This window comes from Epinephelus lanceolatus, chromosome 19 (genome assembly GCF_041903045.1).
Source record: "Epinephelus lanceolatus isolate andai-2023 chromosome 19, ASM4190304v1, whole genome shotgun sequence".
Lineage (NCBI taxonomy): Eukaryota > Metazoa > Chordata > Actinopteri > Perciformes > Serranidae > Epinephelus > Epinephelus lanceolatus.
Window position 1 is genome coordinate 29,328,402 of NC_135752.1, and position 19,385 is coordinate 29,347,786.

The 19,385-nt window shown below is 42.7% G+C and overlaps 1 protein-coding gene across 2 annotated transcripts in view; it reads left to right on the forward strand.

Moving 5' to 3' along the window:
• Window positions 1–135: 135 nt before the first annotated feature.
• ehmt1b (euchromatic histone-lysine N-methyltransferase 1b) overlaps window positions 136–19,385 on the forward strand; it is a 43,683-nt gene continuing 24,433 nt past the window's right edge. The window contains exons 1-3 of one of the 2 annotated variants that reach the window (XM_033646947.2): window positions 136–174; window positions 17,975–18,065; window positions 18,149–18,672. In XM_033646947.2, the coding sequence (XP_033502838.2) occupies window positions 154–174; window positions 17,975–18,065; window positions 18,149–18,672 (636 nt within the window). In that variant the 5' untranslated portion in view covers window positions 136–153. Of the gene's footprint in view, window positions 175–13,339; window positions 13,526–17,974; window positions 18,066–18,148; window positions 18,673–19,385 lie in introns of those variants that run through there. The other variant, XM_033646946.2, reaches the window with a different exon arrangement.

A 19,385-nucleotide genomic window follows, 5' to 3' on the forward strand; every position in this document is an offset into this window, starting at 1 on the left:
CATTGTTTTCTTATCTGTAGTCTTATTATCTGAGAGTTGTTATTATTGTTATTTTTATTGACAATGACAATCCCAGGTGTGGTATTAGTACACCGTCTGCAAATCAATATATGTGACGTAACCGCGGGTGGGCGGAGTTTACGTCCAGGCACCATGGCTTCGGTTGGACCCGAGGTGAGTGTGTGAGCGTTATCTACGCCAGGCTTGTTTTTACTTTCACATTGTTTTCCGGGCCTTGGAAAATGTGTTCCGGCCCGGCAGCCAGAAACCCGCTTGTTAACGGGCGGATTGTCGGTGCCGGGGTGTCGTTTTGTCGTAAAGTGCCCGCTGCCAGCCCGCAGTCTCTTGCTTTTGTGCTGGACCGGAGGGCAACTGAATGTGCAGGAAGATGCTGCGCCCCGGAACCTGAATGATGAGTTCTGGCGCGTTGTCTCCTTAACCCTGGCTTTAGTTATCCATGGTCCTGGCTCACGTCAGTGTCCTGCTTCTGTCCAGCTTTAGCGGTTCAAAATAAACTGCAGATAGATAATGCATACCTTTGAAGCTCGTGTTATTCGTGTTTGTAGCCGTATTGTCTGTCACCGGCTCACTGGCGGCTAATTTGTACACTGCTGTTTAGCTAGCTGTTAGCAACCGTGCTAGTTAGCAGACAGGGCACACTTTCTCATATCCCCACAAAAACTGATTCCCGAGGGTAAAATCTTCTTTCAACGACAGAGGCTGGTCTTTATCTTAATTGTAACAACACGTATAAGCGGTTGGCAGATTGTGTTATCCTCCTTTATGCTGTGCAGTCTGTTAGCTACATGATAACTGATGCAGTCAAATGAAGGCAACAGTGGCACTGCTGCCTACAACCTCCCACTGTAAACATATGGCGCCAGCTCTCAAACCGGATTTGATGCTCTTTGCATTATCATTGCTACACATTAAACTTTTCACAGGAATTATTCCTCTGGTGCAGGCATGTCTTTGTTAGCTATCTGCAGTTGTGATCATGGCTTTCAGTCGGTATAAAGCAGTCCAGAGCAGGCTGTATCAAGTTGCATTGTTGTTTTATGGAGGTTTCATCAGTAAAGATGGAGTAGATAAACTGATCACTTGACTACAATGACACACAAGTGTGCAAATCTATCAGTCCTCCAGTCTTTGTTTCTTTTTCTTTTTTTTTCTTTTGGAGAGATAACATCCGGTCTTGGTCGACAGAGGTCGCTCGAGCTGCGTTGAGATTATCTGCTCAGCAGTGCTGGGAGTATCATGAAGTGTAGTAGAGTGAAAAAGAAAAGGTCTGGGGCACTAAGCTGTGCAGCCACTTCCTTTTGCATTCACAACTTTGCCTTGTTTGATATGGTGATGATTTTGGCACATAGATGCAATAGTTTTAAAGGGTCAGTTCACCCAATTAAAAAGCACATTTCCCCCATACCTTTAGTAGTATTCTAGCCATGTAGATAGTCTTGGTTTTATCTGTTTATATTTTTAGATAATACAGTGCTGCAGGGATGGCGTTAATTTGTAGGCCAGCTCGGAAGTTAACACCACCCTGGTTCCTTTGACCAAAAGCCAATGGATCCATTGGATTTAAGATGATTGAAGACTGTCATTTCAACACCACTTTTATGATTTTTTGAAGCCTACATGCAATTGCCAGAAGAAAAAAGCTAACACTAGGCTATCAATGACTTTCACTATGGTTGTATGACGTCAACATCACAACCACAAGGAGGCTGTGAAGCCGTGTTGGGCGTGACAATGTTCTGTAGTCTCATTTAGCCACTTATTAGCAACTGCTTAAAGATTCAGATTCATGAGTGGGATATTTACTGATGTTTGTAGGTCTTGTGTTAACCGCAGACCGTATTTAACCAATAACTAATTCAAAGAACCCACTGACTTCAAAACAAGGCAAGAGGAAATGCGAAAATGCTAACTCATTTCTCGGTTGTAGGACTCATTCCACCACCACAATGGAGGCGAATGGATTTTCACTGAAGCATCATGCGTTTTTAGAAACCCTGTCCCTGAAATAAACAGACCTCACCATCCTCAGTTTGTAAGGAGTATTTACTGACACATTTCATGTCATAGAACAAAATGTAAAAATCCCTCAAGCTTGTGTTAACCGCAGACCTTATTTGACCAACAACTAATTAAAAGAACCCACTGACTTCAAAATGAGGGAACAGGAAGTGTGAAAATGCTAGCTCATTTCCCAGTTTTAAGACTCTTTCTACCACCACAATGGTGGCGAATAGATTTTCACTGAAGCATTAAAAAAATGCAGCTACATGTGTTCTTAGTAACCCTGTCCCAGAAATAAACAAACCCCACAGTCATCAGTTTTCACTGGAACTATTCACTACCAAAATATTAGCTCAATGCAGATTGTTGACAATGTGTGATGATGAGTCCTGCTGAATTGATTGGTCAGTAAATTAATGAGTTGGTAGACTGAGGATGAATTGCCCAGCATGTTAATCTATCTATCTATCTATCTATCTATCTATCTATCTATCTATCTACCCTTGTAACAGTCTGCCTGCCTCTTAATGCATACATGCATACAATTAGGCCTCTGAACCAATGTCAGCCTTATCTTTGAGCAGTATGCTTCACTTCGTTGCTGCCCCTTGCTGGCAAATGCTCGATGCAGAGAATTTGTGTCAAGGTGTGCTGTTTATTTTAATCAGCCATCACAAAAGTTAAAATGTTTGCTAGCCACTGAGGTTTAAGTGTTTATTTCACTTCTTGAAACTACAAAGAAAGTGAGAGACGCTTTCCTGTGTGACTGTTTGAACAGACTTCATTTGCATTGTCCACAAAGATAGCAGTCCGCTCCCCAGAGACTGATTAGCAGCACATTAACAGCAAGTTCTTTCACAGTAAATTTACAGTACTATCTTTAATGTTTGACAACACTCTACCATGCATATGAAGCAATTTGCCGTACTAATACTTATCATATTTTAACTTAAAGAATATGCAGGGTTCTTTAAAGTTTTGCACTATGTAGGACAGGTGTTTTTCATTTCCTGGTCCCTCAGTGTACCGTACGGCGTGTGTGTGTGTGTGTGTGTGTGTGTGTGTTTCATTCAGCATTCAGATCATGAGTGCATTGAGACAGGAAACATAGCACGAGAAGAGGCTTGGATGAATGTGCAAGTAGGGCTTTGGGCTCCTGTAGTTGAGGTGAAATGGCCATTATTGGCCTTGTGATAGATTCCACTCATCTGATGTCATTTCCTCTCAGGCGTCTCCCGAGTATTGTACGGGTATGATGGTGCTGACTGACACGTGACTTCTTGAAAGAAACCGACAACTATCAGAAATATTTTCCTGTAATTGCAAACTGTCATGTAGATGATCATGTGCCGCTCATTAAGCAGAACCCTGCATGAAGAATGATTGATATGATGCAGTTTGCTTGATCCCGAAGGGTTAGGGGAAAACTTCATTTCACATAAGAATTGCATTAGTTATCTTCTATGTAGGTTTCTTTCAAAGTTTCTAAAAATCAGTATTTGTATGTCACTGTTAAGGTTATAGTTTCACATTGTTATATTGATGGAAAAGGCATTACCGAGCTGAGAGGGCACCGCATAACGAGGTGTCCTGCACTTGTATCAAGAATTCATCTCTGATGGAGGCAGGGGTTTGCATGCAACCTATGCACACTGCACAACCCTACAAAACAACCAGTTAACTGTGACTGGGTAAAGAAAATAATCCAATCTATAGCTCATTTCATCATAAGAGATCAGCACTGTGCTGTGTCTGTCATTACTCTCATTGAGACCAGTTAGCTTACCACTTACCAGTTATTCTTTGGTATTGCAATTCAGTGGACTAAAAAGCATGAGTGAATGATATGGAAGGCAGTGCATCACAGTCTGGGGATGAGCAAAACATTCATAAATACTGGTATGGTCTGTGTTAAAAAAATCAGGTAGTAGCCTCTCATTTACATTGGCGCTGACTGATTTCACCTTATCGACTATAGATTTCATCCAGTACCTTCAGTGGGCTATTTGGATCAAGGAAGTTGTGAGAAACAAGGTTCAAGTAGGCTACAGCTGTGCCAGATATAAGCATCGGATTGGCATTGGCAGATACCTAATATTAAATGACTTCAGACTGGGACTGGGGACATCACAAAACTGATGAAAACATGAACATAGGCAATAGAGTCGAATGAGGGAAGTGTCCCATAACCAACAAATACTCGTAACTGTACTCGTGTCATGGTCTTCGTCTTAAAACAACAACAAAAAAACCTGTTCAGCAACTGCACTGTTGACAACCTTGGCACGAAAGATTAAAGGTATGAAATCCCCATCAAGTAGCCCTTTAGAGTGGTAAACATTCACATACCATCAAGGCTGACACTGCGTTAACACTAATCCGTTTTTGTTTTGAAACATAACTTTTGCTACTGTTAGCTTCTACACTAGTCCTGAGTTTCTGAACCCTTTAAACACACACCATTTTAGTTTGAAAGTTCAGGGGTTGGATTTTAGTGTGGACGGTGGAAACATAGACTTTTGAAAACCAGGACACAGATACCTGCTTTCGTTTCCCATTTGCATCTTATCAGTCATGATGTGTCAATCAAAAACATACGCTACCTTTTGTGATTTTCATCCTTCTTGTGTGGGTACTCCTATTCCATTTTCCGTTTCCTCTGTTGATGGATGTTGCTTTCACTATCCAAGTCATGGGATGACCATAAACATAAAGTTTCGTTCTTTGGGGATGTTAAACCTTCATAGAATTCTGAACGTTTCACTTACATTACAGAAACTATCGTATAGCAAGGTTCCAGACCTCTGAATTGCTGTCCACATCATGGACGTTATAACGTTTTGAGGATGTGATATGCATGTGACCCACCATGTGAGATTTAAAAAGTAGCCGATAGCAGTTAGCGACTAACTAGAAGAAGAAGAACAGCAGTCGATAATACCCGTACATTGGGAAAACAATGAGGTCCGGGAGCTCCTTACCCTCCGAGCAGAGGAAGAGATCAGCCACCATAGGGACAATAAATGATTGTAGCCATATTATGCCATTTTTATTGTTTATAAACTGCTGCCAATGCATATGTTTTATGTCACACTCCAGGCCGGTGCTGTTGTGTTTCATATCACACCTATCACGCCTCTTTTGATTCTGTGATGTTGGCATGTGATCTAAAATCACACACTGGAGCGGCATGATGCTGCCGTTGTTTGGTTTTGGGTAAAGATGCAAAGGCAGCATAAAGAAGGGACTTCGTAGCTGCCCTGTAGCATGATCTCTGTGCAAAAAGGGCTTGAGATTTGTTCTGCGATTCAGTAATATTGTGCCCACTGATTACAGTGGCAGGGGAGAAAATCAAGGGGATCAGCAAAGTCATTGGAGTACATCGTCTGGAAATCATACATGTAATACAAACTGTTGTGCCAGTCCATCTCGTAGATGTCAAACCACTAGGGCTGACACTCTCTGGTCGGTTGGTCGGAAAGTTCTTGTCTGACCCAATTCTCATTGGTTGGATAAACCAAAAATGGTGTTACTTTTATAAAGCCCTGTCTCCAACAAAGTGTTTTTTTCTCAGCTAAAAATGCCAGGAGCTATTCTGTAAATGCCAAGCTGGGGGTGCTAGAGTGCTTTGGAGGCATAGTCTTTTTCAGCCAAGACACTTTGGTTGCATCAAGTTGCTGTGATATGGTGTATCCATGGAAGTAAAAATGTGGGTACAAAGTGGAGTACTTGCTCAGGCCCTCACCCTGGATGAATGAAGGCTGAAGCACGTAGCGAGAGAGGAAGGACCTGCTGGTGTTTGCGGTCAGCAGAATTAATTTCTCCTCTATTGTTGTTGCTGTTCTGCATTTGTACGGGTGTGACAGTTGGTCTTTGTGGTAATTGTCGTGCTCCTTCTCCACTGTGATTGGACGGCTGGTTAAAAAGTAACAGTGAAATGCACAGCATTTTACCCAAAGTTGAACATTTCCAACTCTCTGTAAACAGAAAAAACACCACTGCAAAAACGTGCAGTGCTCAGGGCACATTAAAAAGGCTATCTCTAGAAAATTGCATGGCAATCCACACAAACGTTTTCAAGGTATTTCACTCCAAATTAAAAATGTTAACCTTGTTGTAGAACTAGAGGTAAAATCAGGAGATCACAAAAATCAGTGGGCTGTATCTTCAGTTTAGGTTAATTTTTCTTGACACTCTTTATTCTGTACCTAAGCAGCACTGTCATTTGGCGAATGCAGCAAGTAACGCCATCCTTGCGATGGCCCGACGTTGCTGCGGTACATGGTCGCCACCCTCTGGTCATCCCCCCAGGTAGCCACAGTGAGTAAGTGGCTTTGAGCCACAAAAGAGCTTTAGCATTGTTAACTATGTCAGCACCACTAGCTGTGCTGATATTGTTAATGGCTCAGAGTTGCAGAGCTTTCAGTAATTATCAATGCTGAAAGGCATTGGGGGCGACCTGGTGGTAGACCAGTAGAGTGGGTCTGATGCCTCCACAGCAATGCTGTTGGATTGGGACGGCATTACAAGCAGTAATAGCCAAATGAGCGGCGCCACTAGCTAACTTTAGCTTCCCCCAACCAGACTTGAGTGATGCACAGTGCAGTAAACTGAAGAGTAGAGTTAACCTGTAGTCCAACATGCATAACCTGTCAAAAATATTCTTAGCAGTTAACGGATTAACGCTTAACCGATGACATTCCTATATGGGACCATGACTGTCTTTAGCAAAATATCATGGCAATCCATCAAGTAGTTGAGATATTTCAGGTTGGACCAAAGTAGTGGACGAACAGATAGACTGACATTGTCATTCCCTGTGCTATGCTGGTAGCACGACTGAAAAAAATGTACCAAAGCCCCTTTTACACAGCCTGTTCAAGGTAGGAATATGGTTATATTGTCTCACCTTTCTGTGTATACGTTACAGTCGCAGAATTGGGGGGACAGAGTGGTCTCGCCTCACCCATGAACAAAGGTAATAACAGGGCCAAAATGATGTCTGTATAAATGGACAGGGTGTCCACGGGATCTTAAAAAGTATTAAAAGTTGATAAATCAAATGTCGGAAAATTAAGGCCCTTAAAAAGTATTAAAAAGTCTTAATCACGATTTTATGAAGTATTCCATTTTCTTGGCATATAAGCTTTGACAGAAAGTATCCATGAATGTATGATTTATTTTCCTCCTCGCAACTATTACAAACAACGATGTGTAGGTAGGCACACTCGGACTGCCACTCAGGGCCGTGCGCGTACCTGTGTGACATCACGCGACGGCGCACGTCCAGGCGCCAAACAGAGGAGCCAAAGACAATAAAAATGGGGAAATGCAAGTTGATGGAAGGCAAGACACATGAACTGAGGCACATGTCCTGAGTTTTGATATTGGTGTAATATTGTAATTTCAGTTACTTTCAAGCTTTATTCCTTCTCATCTTATCTGAGTTCTGTATGTTTGTGCTCCATAGATTTAATTGCAAACTACAACTGTTTAGTAAGTTAAAGATGCGTTGCTGCTAACGACAGCTTGAAGTGGCGATGCGGTCTTAAGGTTTTTTGGGGAGGTCTTAAAAAAGTCTTAAAAAGGTATTGAAATTTACCTCAGGATTCCTGCATATACCCTGATGGGACAGCCAGCAGCACAGGATCATGGGCGGCACGGGTGTGACATTTTGATGTCATGTTATGTGTGTGACCCACTGTGGGAGATAACTACGTAGTAGCTGGGAGCAGTTAGCAGCTAACTCAGAGAAGAACAGCACCTGAAAATGTACTTGAAAATGTGCGCAATCCCCAAACAGAGGAAGAGATCAGCTGCCATATGATAGAGACAGTTAAAGGTTGTTATGGGCATGTTATGCCATTGTTGCTGTTTATTAAGCACAGCTGACACGTTGTGTTTCATGTCATGCCCATCACGCCTCTTTTGATTCTGGGATACTGGGATACAGTCAATCACATACAGGAGTGGCAAGATGCTGCAGCTGTTTGGTTCTGTGTAAAAAAGCAAAGGCGACATGAAGAACAGACAGCGCAGCGGCCCTATAGCATGATCTCCGTGTAAAAAGGGCTAAAGTGTGCAGGGCTGCTGGCTTCAGGCCTCACCATGGTCAGCCATCTGCTTTGCCCTTTTGGGGCCCACTGCTATGAAGTAAGACATCTGGTACGTCTTTTCATTGCGTAAGTTTAAATCTCTGCAATCATTATCAACTTTGTGCCCGTCAGAGCCTCTATCATGACTCACAGTTTCGCACTGTAACAAACATTTGTTAGGCTTTAGTTAAAATGAGTTTCACGTTAAGCGTTTTAGGCCGAGGTGTTCTTGTGTCAGGCTTGAGGCTTTGTCGTGTCACCCAGCAGTAAAGCTGTTGTTCTTTGCTTATGGGTGGCCTCCTTTGTGTCTTGGGTGTGTTGCATAGCTCATAGTGAATTAACTGTTCACTGGCTTTTCACTTTGCTTTTGTACAGTGTCTGATCTCTACTGATACCTCACCTCTTTTACTTTATTGCACCTCTGCCATGGATCGAGGAAAGAACTTATCTCCCCTTGTTTTGTGTGTTCATTGAGCCCTGAAAGTTGATATAAACCTGAGCCTGTATGTCAGGACAGGGTTGTTATTCATTGTTGAGTTGTGAAACAGGAGAAGCCACCAGCATCTCTACATCTGTATTTCAGTGTGTCCAAAAGAAGAAGAAAACACATATCACATGGCAAAGTGACAAGCTTCTATTCTGATGATTAGGTAATTGTTTCAGAAGCCATTATGAATGTGAGGATTAGCTGCTCTTTCTCTTATTTGTGTCATTGGCTTTTGGACTTTTGGACAAATGGATGTATAAAGACGATACAGCATGGAGTCAGGGCCTCATTAATTCCTACAAATGTTGCTCAGTAGCACGTGAAGCCAAAAAAGTTCAACTTAATGGGTGTAAAATTGCTCGAATCTTCTGCATCATTGGGCCCATAGACCAAGCACACTACAAGTGGCTTACTTCTGCTGGCTGAACTGGCTACTTCCAGTTTAGTACGCCGCTAACTTGAATATGGATAAAATTCTTTAAATGAGCAGCTCTTCTAGACTTTGAAATGTTATCGGACCAAATGAATCAAATCCTGACAGTGAAAAAAGTCATTTTGTGGGGCTGTGACGTTCAAAAAAATGGACCCACTGATTTACAGTTGTCTCTTTCTCAATGCGAGACTGTGGGACAGTATTTTTGAACCCAGTGGCATCATGTGACTGACCTGGAATTTGTAGTTATGCGGTCAGGCCACTACATCAAATTGGCTTCAAAGTGCAGCACACTTCCTGTGGGCCTGGTTGAACAAAATAAGTCGTTAGAAGTAGCGCTGTAGTCAACCAAAGAAAATCTTGGCCGACTAAAGTTGCACATAATCTTCAACTAATCGATTAGTCGCAGGGAAAAAAAAATCTGCATGTTATTTTTACTTCTGCGGTGGTGTGTCTGTGTCAATCTGCAGTTACACATCCAAAACACTAGTCGGCAGTGGAGGACTGTGTTAAGTGCTGTAAAGTTTAGTTCAAATCAAATTTTATTTATATAGTTGATTGAAAACACACATTAAATGTGGCTTAATAGGGACAATTTCAAACACAAGTACGCAAATTGGCTTCACCATAAATCGCAGAACTGACAACACTTGTCTTTGTCTGGACACATTTCCCCCACCAATACAACATGCTAACGTTATTAGCACAAGTCTACGGCATTTTACATTGTATAAATTAGCCTAGCGCATAGCGATCTTTTCCTCTTCTCATATAAAACCAGGGACAACAGCAACATGTAACAAAGGTAACGGCACATAATTTGGCTCCATTACAACTCACAACATTCACTGACAAAACAACTGTCTTATACTAATCACGTTTTCCAAGCAAATACAACATGCTAACGTTATTAGCGCCAGCCTATGGCATTTTACATTGTATACATTTGCCTAGCGACGAGCGGAGATTTCCTCTGCTCATATAAAGCCAGGATATATCCGGAAGTATAAATCCCTGAAGGATAAATCACACACAAGACTTAAAATGCTATTTTAGTGGAGGCTTTATTGTCTTCACAATTTGGAAACTGTGAAATGGTTGGGAAATGGTTTCAGTTTACAGAAACAGACAGGAGGTCTGCTTCACCACGACGCTAGTCTGAGTGGGCGGAAGTTCGCTGCATAGATCAGCCTCTCTTTGGGCGGAACGAGCCACCTGCTGAAGTCCCGCCCTACCACCTCCGGTTGTCATAGTTGACAAACGTCCTTTACTAACTTTTGCGGTGTTTGATCTTGCAGGGATGTAGCCATTTTTCTGCCATGGTTCGCGTCCTGTAGGCGATATTTTTGTGGGCGTGTTACCAACAAAACCTGTTTCCCCCCGGCAATATTTTTGCAAGCGCACCGTTGCTGTGGCACCGCCAAGAACAATTGTGATTGGTTGAAAGAAATAAAAAAAGCTGGGGCGTTTTTTTCTCCAATCTTAAAGTGAGGCCCTGTCCAAATACCCACACTTGCGCCCTTGTGTCCCTTAATTGCACGCTCCCGCTAAGGGGCGCAAGTGCGTAGGGTGTCCAAATTGTCTTCTGTTGTTATCAAGGGGTGCAAACCTGCGCCCTTAATGCACCCCTTCCGAAAGTGCGCATCAGACCTCACTTTGCTGAAGGATTTTACCCAGAATCCTCTGTAGTTTCGTGATGCCGTAACACTGCACAGCTGGCCGGTACAACTCACCATCTTCAAACGGTAACTGACGTATCTGCGAGCCGTTAACTCCGACTGACAACAACCGTTAGAGGAACATAACGTCAAACAACACGCTGTGTGGACTTAATAATACATGACAGGGTGTTAATAATGAAATAATATACAGTTTACAGTTGACCTGAGGTTTGTATGATAGTCCACATCACTTTACAGTTTTGATTGTGTCTTTAATTATTATTATTTTATTACCATATGTCTTTATAGTTTATTTTATATCACAATTTACCACAATTTATCCAAGCAAAAAACGTTTTAATAGTAATAACGGTAATCTAGGCTAAAAAAAGATGTTACAGCTAATATACACATTATTAACAGGTAAATTCAAGAGTAAAATTTAATTTAAAAAATTTACCTGTTGGTTGGGCATCAGCATCAATACTTGGATCTGATGTAGATGCCGCCTTCTCCTGCGGCTCCTAATCCTCCTCATCATTCGCTGATTGTATCTATTTATCATTTGCAGCAGCAGTGCTGTGAACAACGTTATTTCCTCTATCGCCATGTTTCGTCTCCTAGGAGACGGACCAGCTGGACCCAAACGGAAGTGACGTGTACGCAACTGTCCCAATTCTCCTTTTTAAACAGCGTCGATCCCTTGCGCACTTACGCCCCTAACTGCACTTTTGGCAAGTGCACTTCAGGGAAGACCTCAGGGCACAAGTGCGGGTATTTGGACAGGGCCTGAGAGTCGGCGCAGCCAGACCTTTCTTTTCTTGAGAAAGGTCTGGTGAGCGAGACTATTGCGACGCTGAGTGTGAGGGGTGGGCGAGTCCAACTTTCTGTCAACACATTTTCACAGGTAACTTAGTGTGTGTCCCCCGCTGCAGGAAATAATGGATTAATCCTGGAGAGCTGTTGATGTAGCACTTTTCTCTTTATGAAAGTAACACGGCGATTATTTGACCAATGAGAATTTGGTCGGACGAGAGCATAGCGACCAAATAATCGACTAGTCGACCAGGAGACTACAGCCCTAGTTAGAAGACACCACAGTAGGCCAAGTCCACGGGATATTTTTGAAAACCCCTCCTTTCTCCAAAAAAAAATCTGTTTACACAAGTACATTGCAAAAAAAAATCTCTGTCCAAACTAAAACACAAGCACACAGTTGAAACGCTGTCAAAAGCACGATCAACCAACTGGTGGTGACATTATCTTAACCTTAAAGCCATGCAAAGAAGAGGTAGAAGACGAAGAAGATGTTGGCCAATCAGAAGCCAGAAAAAAGCTTATACTGGAAGGCTACCTGTACTGCATTTTGACACCTCTGTTCCCCGGTTTAGTGGAAGAGTAACTGTACATTTCTGTGTAAACATGTACTAAGTCTTGTCAGTAAGATCAGAGCCAGCATTACGCCCGCCAGGACAGGAAATATCCCCTCATTTGACTTGTCTCACAAAAAGATAATGGCGGATACTTCAATGTCCCAAGCCAGTAACTCAGTTTTTCCTGTCAACACATCAATGCATAGTTTCTGGAAATCTTCAGCCTGGATGGAGTTTTAGGAAAAGTCTGTTTTCAGTGACCTAAAAAGCAGTTTTTGTGTGGAGTAAAGGCCAAAATGTACTGAATAGGCTATGTTTTTATATAGTACATGTGTACAAGGCCTCAGTTTGGGGAAGTTTTGATGGGTGTTGTCACTATTTAATGACATATTGTAGACTAAATGGAAACATAATTAAGAAATGATTGTACTGAAAACAATGCACAACAAAGACTTGGCAACAATAAAGCCTTTGTACAGATGCATTGTGCTAAATAGGTATTATACATTTATATTCACTCAGGTTGTACTGAGCACAGCAGACCTCTTTAGTTTGTCTGTTCTGGTCCTTTTGTGTCTCTTTCCTTGATTGTTGCTCAGTCTGTTCCTTCATTTCTGTGACTCCAGTATCTGTTGCATGGCCTGGCAGTGTTAGGTTTTGCTGCCCTCACTGGCCTGAGGCTCAGGGGAGACAATAGACTCTCCTGTTGAGAGGTTCAGATGTGGCCTGATGTCCACAGTTGGAAATGTTTGTCTAATCAGGCTCCTCGGTGACATCCGGCTTGCTTCTGGGCCTCTTATTCTCTTACCTCTACCATGTTTCCCTCCATTTTCTTTTGTTAATGTGCCTTAAGTGACTCTGCAGGCTCACCATCGGCTACAAAACCCCCAATCTCTCCAAAATGTGATTGACCAAAATATACTTCTATTTTACATAATAAAGACAGCAGTAATGAAAGAAAACAAAGCAAATGATTCTTGTTTCATAAACTACTATTGGCATAAATTAGCATGTGTGAGGTATAAACATTAGTAGGGTATATGTCATGCAGGATTGTTGGATGTATTTCTGATTGGATGTGCTGTATTTGTATGGCGAGTCTGCTCCAGTGGATATCTTGAGTGGCAACGAGGTCTTCCAGTCTAAAGAAATGGAGTGGTGTTACAGTTTGAGCTGACTGAGCATGCTCTGTGGAGAACCTCTGAAGAGGAGGACCGACAGAGGGAGCCACCAGGTCACATGACCGGCGAGGTGAATGTGCATGCGGGGAAAGAAAAGGAAACGAGGAACAATCTGTCCGACACATTCTTGCTCTCTCTCCCTCTCTCTGTCCTCCCCCCTTCCCTCTGTCTCTCTCTCTCTGCTTCTCTCCACCTCACCCACTCACTCTCTCCCTCACACACACTCTCTCTGACGCCTTCTTCTTCTCAATGGAGGCCATGAGAAGAAAGCAGGTATGATGCTTCCTGGAGGCACACTAGGGAAAAGATATGTTAGCTTTATACTCTTCACCCTTGGTTGGCTTTGAATGGTCTGAGGAGATGCATAGTTCTCGCTCCTCAGTTTCCTTTTCTATAAAAGTTACAATCAGTTGGTCTGAGCTCATTGCTGTCTTCTCGTCGAGATGGTTTCTCAGTTTGTAAGGTTCGCTTCTCGAGACTGTTGCTGCTGCTTTATCATCAACTGACTGCTCTTGATTCCTCAAATCAAGGACTTAATCTCGAGGAGCAGTGTTTTTGATTTGGTGGCAGTGCTGCTGTATCAAAGGGAGACGTGAGTGTAGCGTGCTGGATCATGTTGTTGGAGAGAGCTCCTCATGGATTAGCACAACAGCTGTATTTAGAGCAATCACAGCACGGGAAATTTGATGTACCTCTCAATACATTATAATGACCATCTGATCTCCTGGGGTTCTGGAAACTACCCTGAGAGTTGATTTTTAAATCTTAAACCCAGCCTCCTTTTGTCATACTCTTCTTTTACGCCTCCTCTTTGCCCTCAGTGTATCCCCTCATGGTCAGTGTATAATGAGATCCCAGGGGGCTGGATGTATGTGCCGCCTTGGCTATGTTATCAGGAATATACTGGAACATAAGGCTGCAGTGACTGCTTATCAACCTAAAGGGTGCATGTTAGGCTGCGGTGTGAGCTGCCATGTTTACCGGCTTTGATCTTCTGGGCAGCTTCCTGGCTGAGGGCCAGACCTTGCATGTCTTGAGCTGTCAGTTTGCACAATTAATCAGTGGACAGGTCAATTATTGGCTTATTCCTGGAGCTTATTTGAGAGTTTATGCAAAACAGACACATATTTAGTAATTTTTAAGATTTATTTTTGGAGCATTTTTGCCTCTTTGTAGATAATGAGCAGTGGAGAGGTGACAGGAAATGATGGGGGGAGAGGAAATATGCAGATGCAGATCCCAGATGCAGACTGGGATCAGTGCAACTGCATGGTCAGCGTGTTAGATCAGTAGACCCCCAGAACACTGCATAGTTTTTGATTTAAGCAATATTACATGAGAGGATGTGTTTTACTGTTATTATTGGTATGACAACGTTTGGCAGGACCGAAGCGCTTGCGGACAGATTAAGCTGCTATGTCCGCGAACTTTACATCCAGGTTTTTTTTTTTTTGTGTTAAGTGTCTTGTAATGACTCTACTTGCTTGTCTTACTATTTGTCTGCTTTTACAATGTTGTCTTTTGTGTTTGGTCAGCCGAAGACAAATTTACACCCATGGTGGACAATAAAGATATATTCTATTTTATTTTAAGATCAATATCTTTAAAAAAATAAATAAATAAAGGAGCTAGATGCGAAGCCTAGATTCGTCGTGGTATAGTCTCACCGGCAGAGCTGATGTGATCCAAACATTTTCAATAACTGTTAACTTCAGAGCGTTGTAAAGTCCTAAAGTCAGAAAAATGCTGTGAATTTTGAAAATGATTACATCTATCTTTTTTCAGCAAACTTTGTCTTACAAAATATTTTGCTTCAGTCCATATTTGCTGGCGTTAAGCCTGTTAAAAACAACATTTTCACGGTTGTCACAAAGTATTTGCGCTCTGTTTTGCTGCACACAAGGAAGGCATGCACCTCTAAGTTACTAACGTGGCAGTCTTGCACCAGTCTAGCAGAACAGTAAATAATGGTTGATTTTAAATCAAAATGAACAACAAAACGATTTTGTATTAGTATTGTAGCCTATTGGAAATTGATGCAGCTCTGGAAATATATTTAGTGATGACAAAGGTGTGCTCTCATTTTGAACATGTCTGGTTTACCAATCAGATTGTCTGGTCAGATCTATCATTTTGTTTTGAGGATATCCTGAACCAAAAATAGGTAGCCTTTTCTTTTTTAGGATAGTGGTGGTTCCCAGTTTTAATGCTGGGTCAGAGGAAGGAGCTCAGAGATGAATCAGAGGAAGAAAAGAGCTCCACAAAATCAAGTATTTACCTGACCCTGTCTGCAATTGTTGCTATTGCTATTTAGTGCAAGTGAAATACTGTATAGTTTCACTTCTTCAGGCCTCTAAAAGTGATTCAAATGAAAGAGAGGAAGGGTAATTTTGCCCACTTTGGTCTCACAGCCCATAGTCGAAGTAGATGCTGCCTCATGTCAAGGGATCATATGACAAAAATGTAAGGATCTCTGGGACGGCAACTCGTCCTTCGTTTATGACTGTTTGAAATTACGGTGGTGTACATTTGTAGAAAATCATTTTATCTCATTTGGGTTTTGGCCCATGTGCATGTCATTGGCAGTGTAACAACTGGTTGTGTAATGTGTTTTGCCCTGACTTGTTTTTCAGGCCTCCTAATGATAACATCAGTGTGTATAATTCAGGCCGTGTCACATGTAAGGTTCACGTTATGTTGAAGGGACCGTGAATGATTGATACATTTGAATATTAGATAATCCATTAGGGGCTTATTGTTAATAATTATTAAGATTATTTGCAGCTTTTTTTAAAAAAAGGTCCAAACTGCAATGTAAGCTCTGAAGCACTGGAACCTTATTTTTTGCAGCCATGGCTGAAGCTTTACTCTCTTATAACATCTCTCCATTTTTTAATGTGCTTCTAAAGGTTCTTGATCAGCACTCAGAGCCTTGGCTTCACATTTGGAGCTCCTTTCAGCCGCCCCCATATGCCCATCCATGAGCCTCCAGACCCCTACGTTCCCCATCTAGTGGAAAACCGCTGCAATGGCCGCGTTCTGTCAGTAAACAATCTGGTTGCGAAATGGCGGAGATCTGCAGACAGGCTTCTCTGCTTCCCTTCCCCCCCTCTCCTTTCTGTCTCCAGTGTGTAGGTTCCACTTTCCACCACTAGGGGGAGGGATGAGGCTGGTGTTGTTTTTTTGTAACTGGCTCTCTTCAATCCATGAAAAAAAGGAACTGAAGGATCCTTCTTCTCTTCACTCTCACGTGTGCTCACTAGATTCCTTGAGACCATACACCACAGAGGATTGTCCCAGACTAGATGTTCATTGGGAAACACCCTCAGATATTGTGCTCACAGCTCGGCTCTTGGCCTGACCTTGTTGCTGTTTGACAAGGTGCATGTTCGTGTTCGGCTCAGGGACTCAGGAGCACGTGTTTGGGAAATGATTCGGGGAATCTGTCCTGATGGCTCATTTAGTTGGGGTCTCGGTTGTGTGCAGGTTTCAGGACACATGCTGTCGCTGAAATCTGAGGATTTGTCTGTCAGAGCCCATGGAGAGGAAAATTTAACTGCTTGAATCAGCTTGCTAAAATGAAGCTTTCAGTGTCTCTTGCAGGTCTTGTGATTGGGTAGTTTGGGGAGAAAATCTTCCCTCTGCTTCCCTGAGACAATCAGGTACAATGCTCACAGTAACCTACCCCAAGCAGCACATGTGTTTGTATGTCTACCTTTATTCTGCTTGGTGTGAGCCTCACAAAAGGTCGAGGAGAGTGTAAAGCTTCCTGTGGAGCCCTAGGAACGCTGCTCCTCAAGGACAAATTGACCTAGGGCCACTTTGCTTTGATATTTGACAAAAAATAAAGTGTGAACTGTTTGGAACAAACAAGCTGGCTTTAACAAGCAAAGCAGGACCCAAAGAGAAAGCAAAAGTGTAGATTCATGATGTTTTCCTCCTGGGCCTCTTTTGTCTCCTTTGGGCCCATTTTTCCCAGAGTGAGCACAAGGTTGACAGTCTGCTCTGTAGGAAGAGAGTTTCACATTTCCTGGTGTTGCCTCTGTGACTCCTTCCTCCTATGAGATGTAAAGACGGTCTGTGGGTGGTTGAGATTTCTTTTGAAGCTCCGGTAGTGCATCTACTGCTCCTCTGGTTGGCTGTAGCGCAGAAAGAGAGAGGAGAGACAATGAAAGTGCATGGGGGTCGCCCTCATTCTCTTGGCTTACTCTAGTCTTTGATTCCGACGAAGACACAAAGAAGGAGGTTTTAGCAGTCAGGGCTCAAAGAGAAGATGGGTTTTATTCAGATACTCATGGAATTGGATTCAGAAATATGTGAATTCATTGATTTGTGAGTCGATAGAAAATATATCAACAGCAGGCTTGATAATCGAGCAAAAATGCCAGACATTCTGCTGCTTTTCTCCTTTTTATATCCGTCAGGATTGCAGCAGTTATGTTTATTACTATAATCTATTTTCCCAACTAGTCAAATAATCAATTGACAATTGTAATTGCTTCTGCTCTGATATTGTAAATTGAATATCTTTGGACTGTTGATCAGACAAACAGGGACTTTAAAGAGGCTACCCTGAGCTGAAATGGGAATTTTTAACATTTATAGACCAACCAGTTAATTGAAAAAGTTAACCCAGTGATTAGATTACAATGAAGATCAAATAATTTTTAGCTGGAGTTCCAAATTTGATTTCCCCTGACGTATGTGTTCTTGTTTCATCAGCCCGCTGGTCTGGCCAAAGGCAGTGTGGATAAAGGTGCCTCCACAAAGAAAGAGGACCTCGATGCGGCGAGCAACGGAGAGAAGAAGCCAGGTAAAATTAAACTTGAAAGCACCTCATTAATGAAAACGACCTGCTTACATTGTGATTGTGATTTTTTGTTTGTCCGTCCATAGATGGAGAAAAAGAGATAGCAGCCCGACTGGCCTCTTCCCCTCCAGCAGAGACAATGCTAAACGGCACTGAATGTGATGACGTGAGGCACAAGAGCCCGACACACGGCTCTGCTACGGCCAACAACAAGACTTTACTGTTGGTAAATGAAAACGGCATCCCAGACACAGAACCACCGCACGGTTCTGTCACTGGAAGCAATGGATTCATTCTCACTAAGCAGCAGCAGGAAGGCGGCTCTGCAGCGACGCCGGGTTTGGGAGTTTCCCCCCACAGGACTAACTGGTTGCCTTCGGGCTCACCCACAGGGGGACACACAGCCAAATCTCCCCCGGCCTCGGCGTCTGGGTGCACACAGAGTTCAGGTGCATTAAGGACTGATCCCAGTACAGGGACAACATCGGGACAGGGGACACCAGACACTAAAAATGGCACGGCCTCATCACCCGCCCTTGCTCCAGCACCCGTCACGATACATAGAGCACGCAAGACCATGTCCAGACCTGCTGTCAGCCCGGCACAGAAGGTAAGCCATCAGAATCTGGTGCATCATCAGACTCTCATTAATGTTTTCTGCCTCTTATTTTTTTCTTTTAGAGGGGTATAGTCAAAGATTATCATTATCCATTATCAGTATATACTACATGAAAAAAGCAGATGGACATCCTAACAAAGTATGAAGACACATGCGCAGTAAACCCAACATCTCCTTCCAAACCATGGGCATTAACAGCTTTCCACCAGATTTTGGAAGCTGGCTGCAGGGATTTGCTCCCATTCAGCCACAAGAGCATTAGAGAGGTCCAGCACTGATGCTGGCTGAAAAGGCTCTCAGTCAGTGTTCCAGTTCAGCCCAGAGGTGTTGGATTGGGTTGAAGTCAGGGCTCTGTGCAGGCCAGTCAGGCTTTTCTCACATCAGACTGGGAAAACCATTTCTTTGTGGACCTGGCTTTGTGCACAGGGGCACTGTCATGTTTAAACAGCAAAATGTCCTCTTCAAATTGTTTCCACAAAGCTGGAAAAACCCTGTTGTCTAAAATATTATAGTATCCTGTAGCATTAACAGTGTCACTGCAGGTCCTTAAATTCAGCTATGTAAACATTAGGCCTTGAAAGTCATAAAATAGTCTTAAATTTAAATTAGTGTGTTCTTAATTGCCACGAACATTTGATCTGAAAAAACATAGGTTAACTAAATCTAACCATAGTCCTACATGAAACCCGCCTCTGCACAGGACT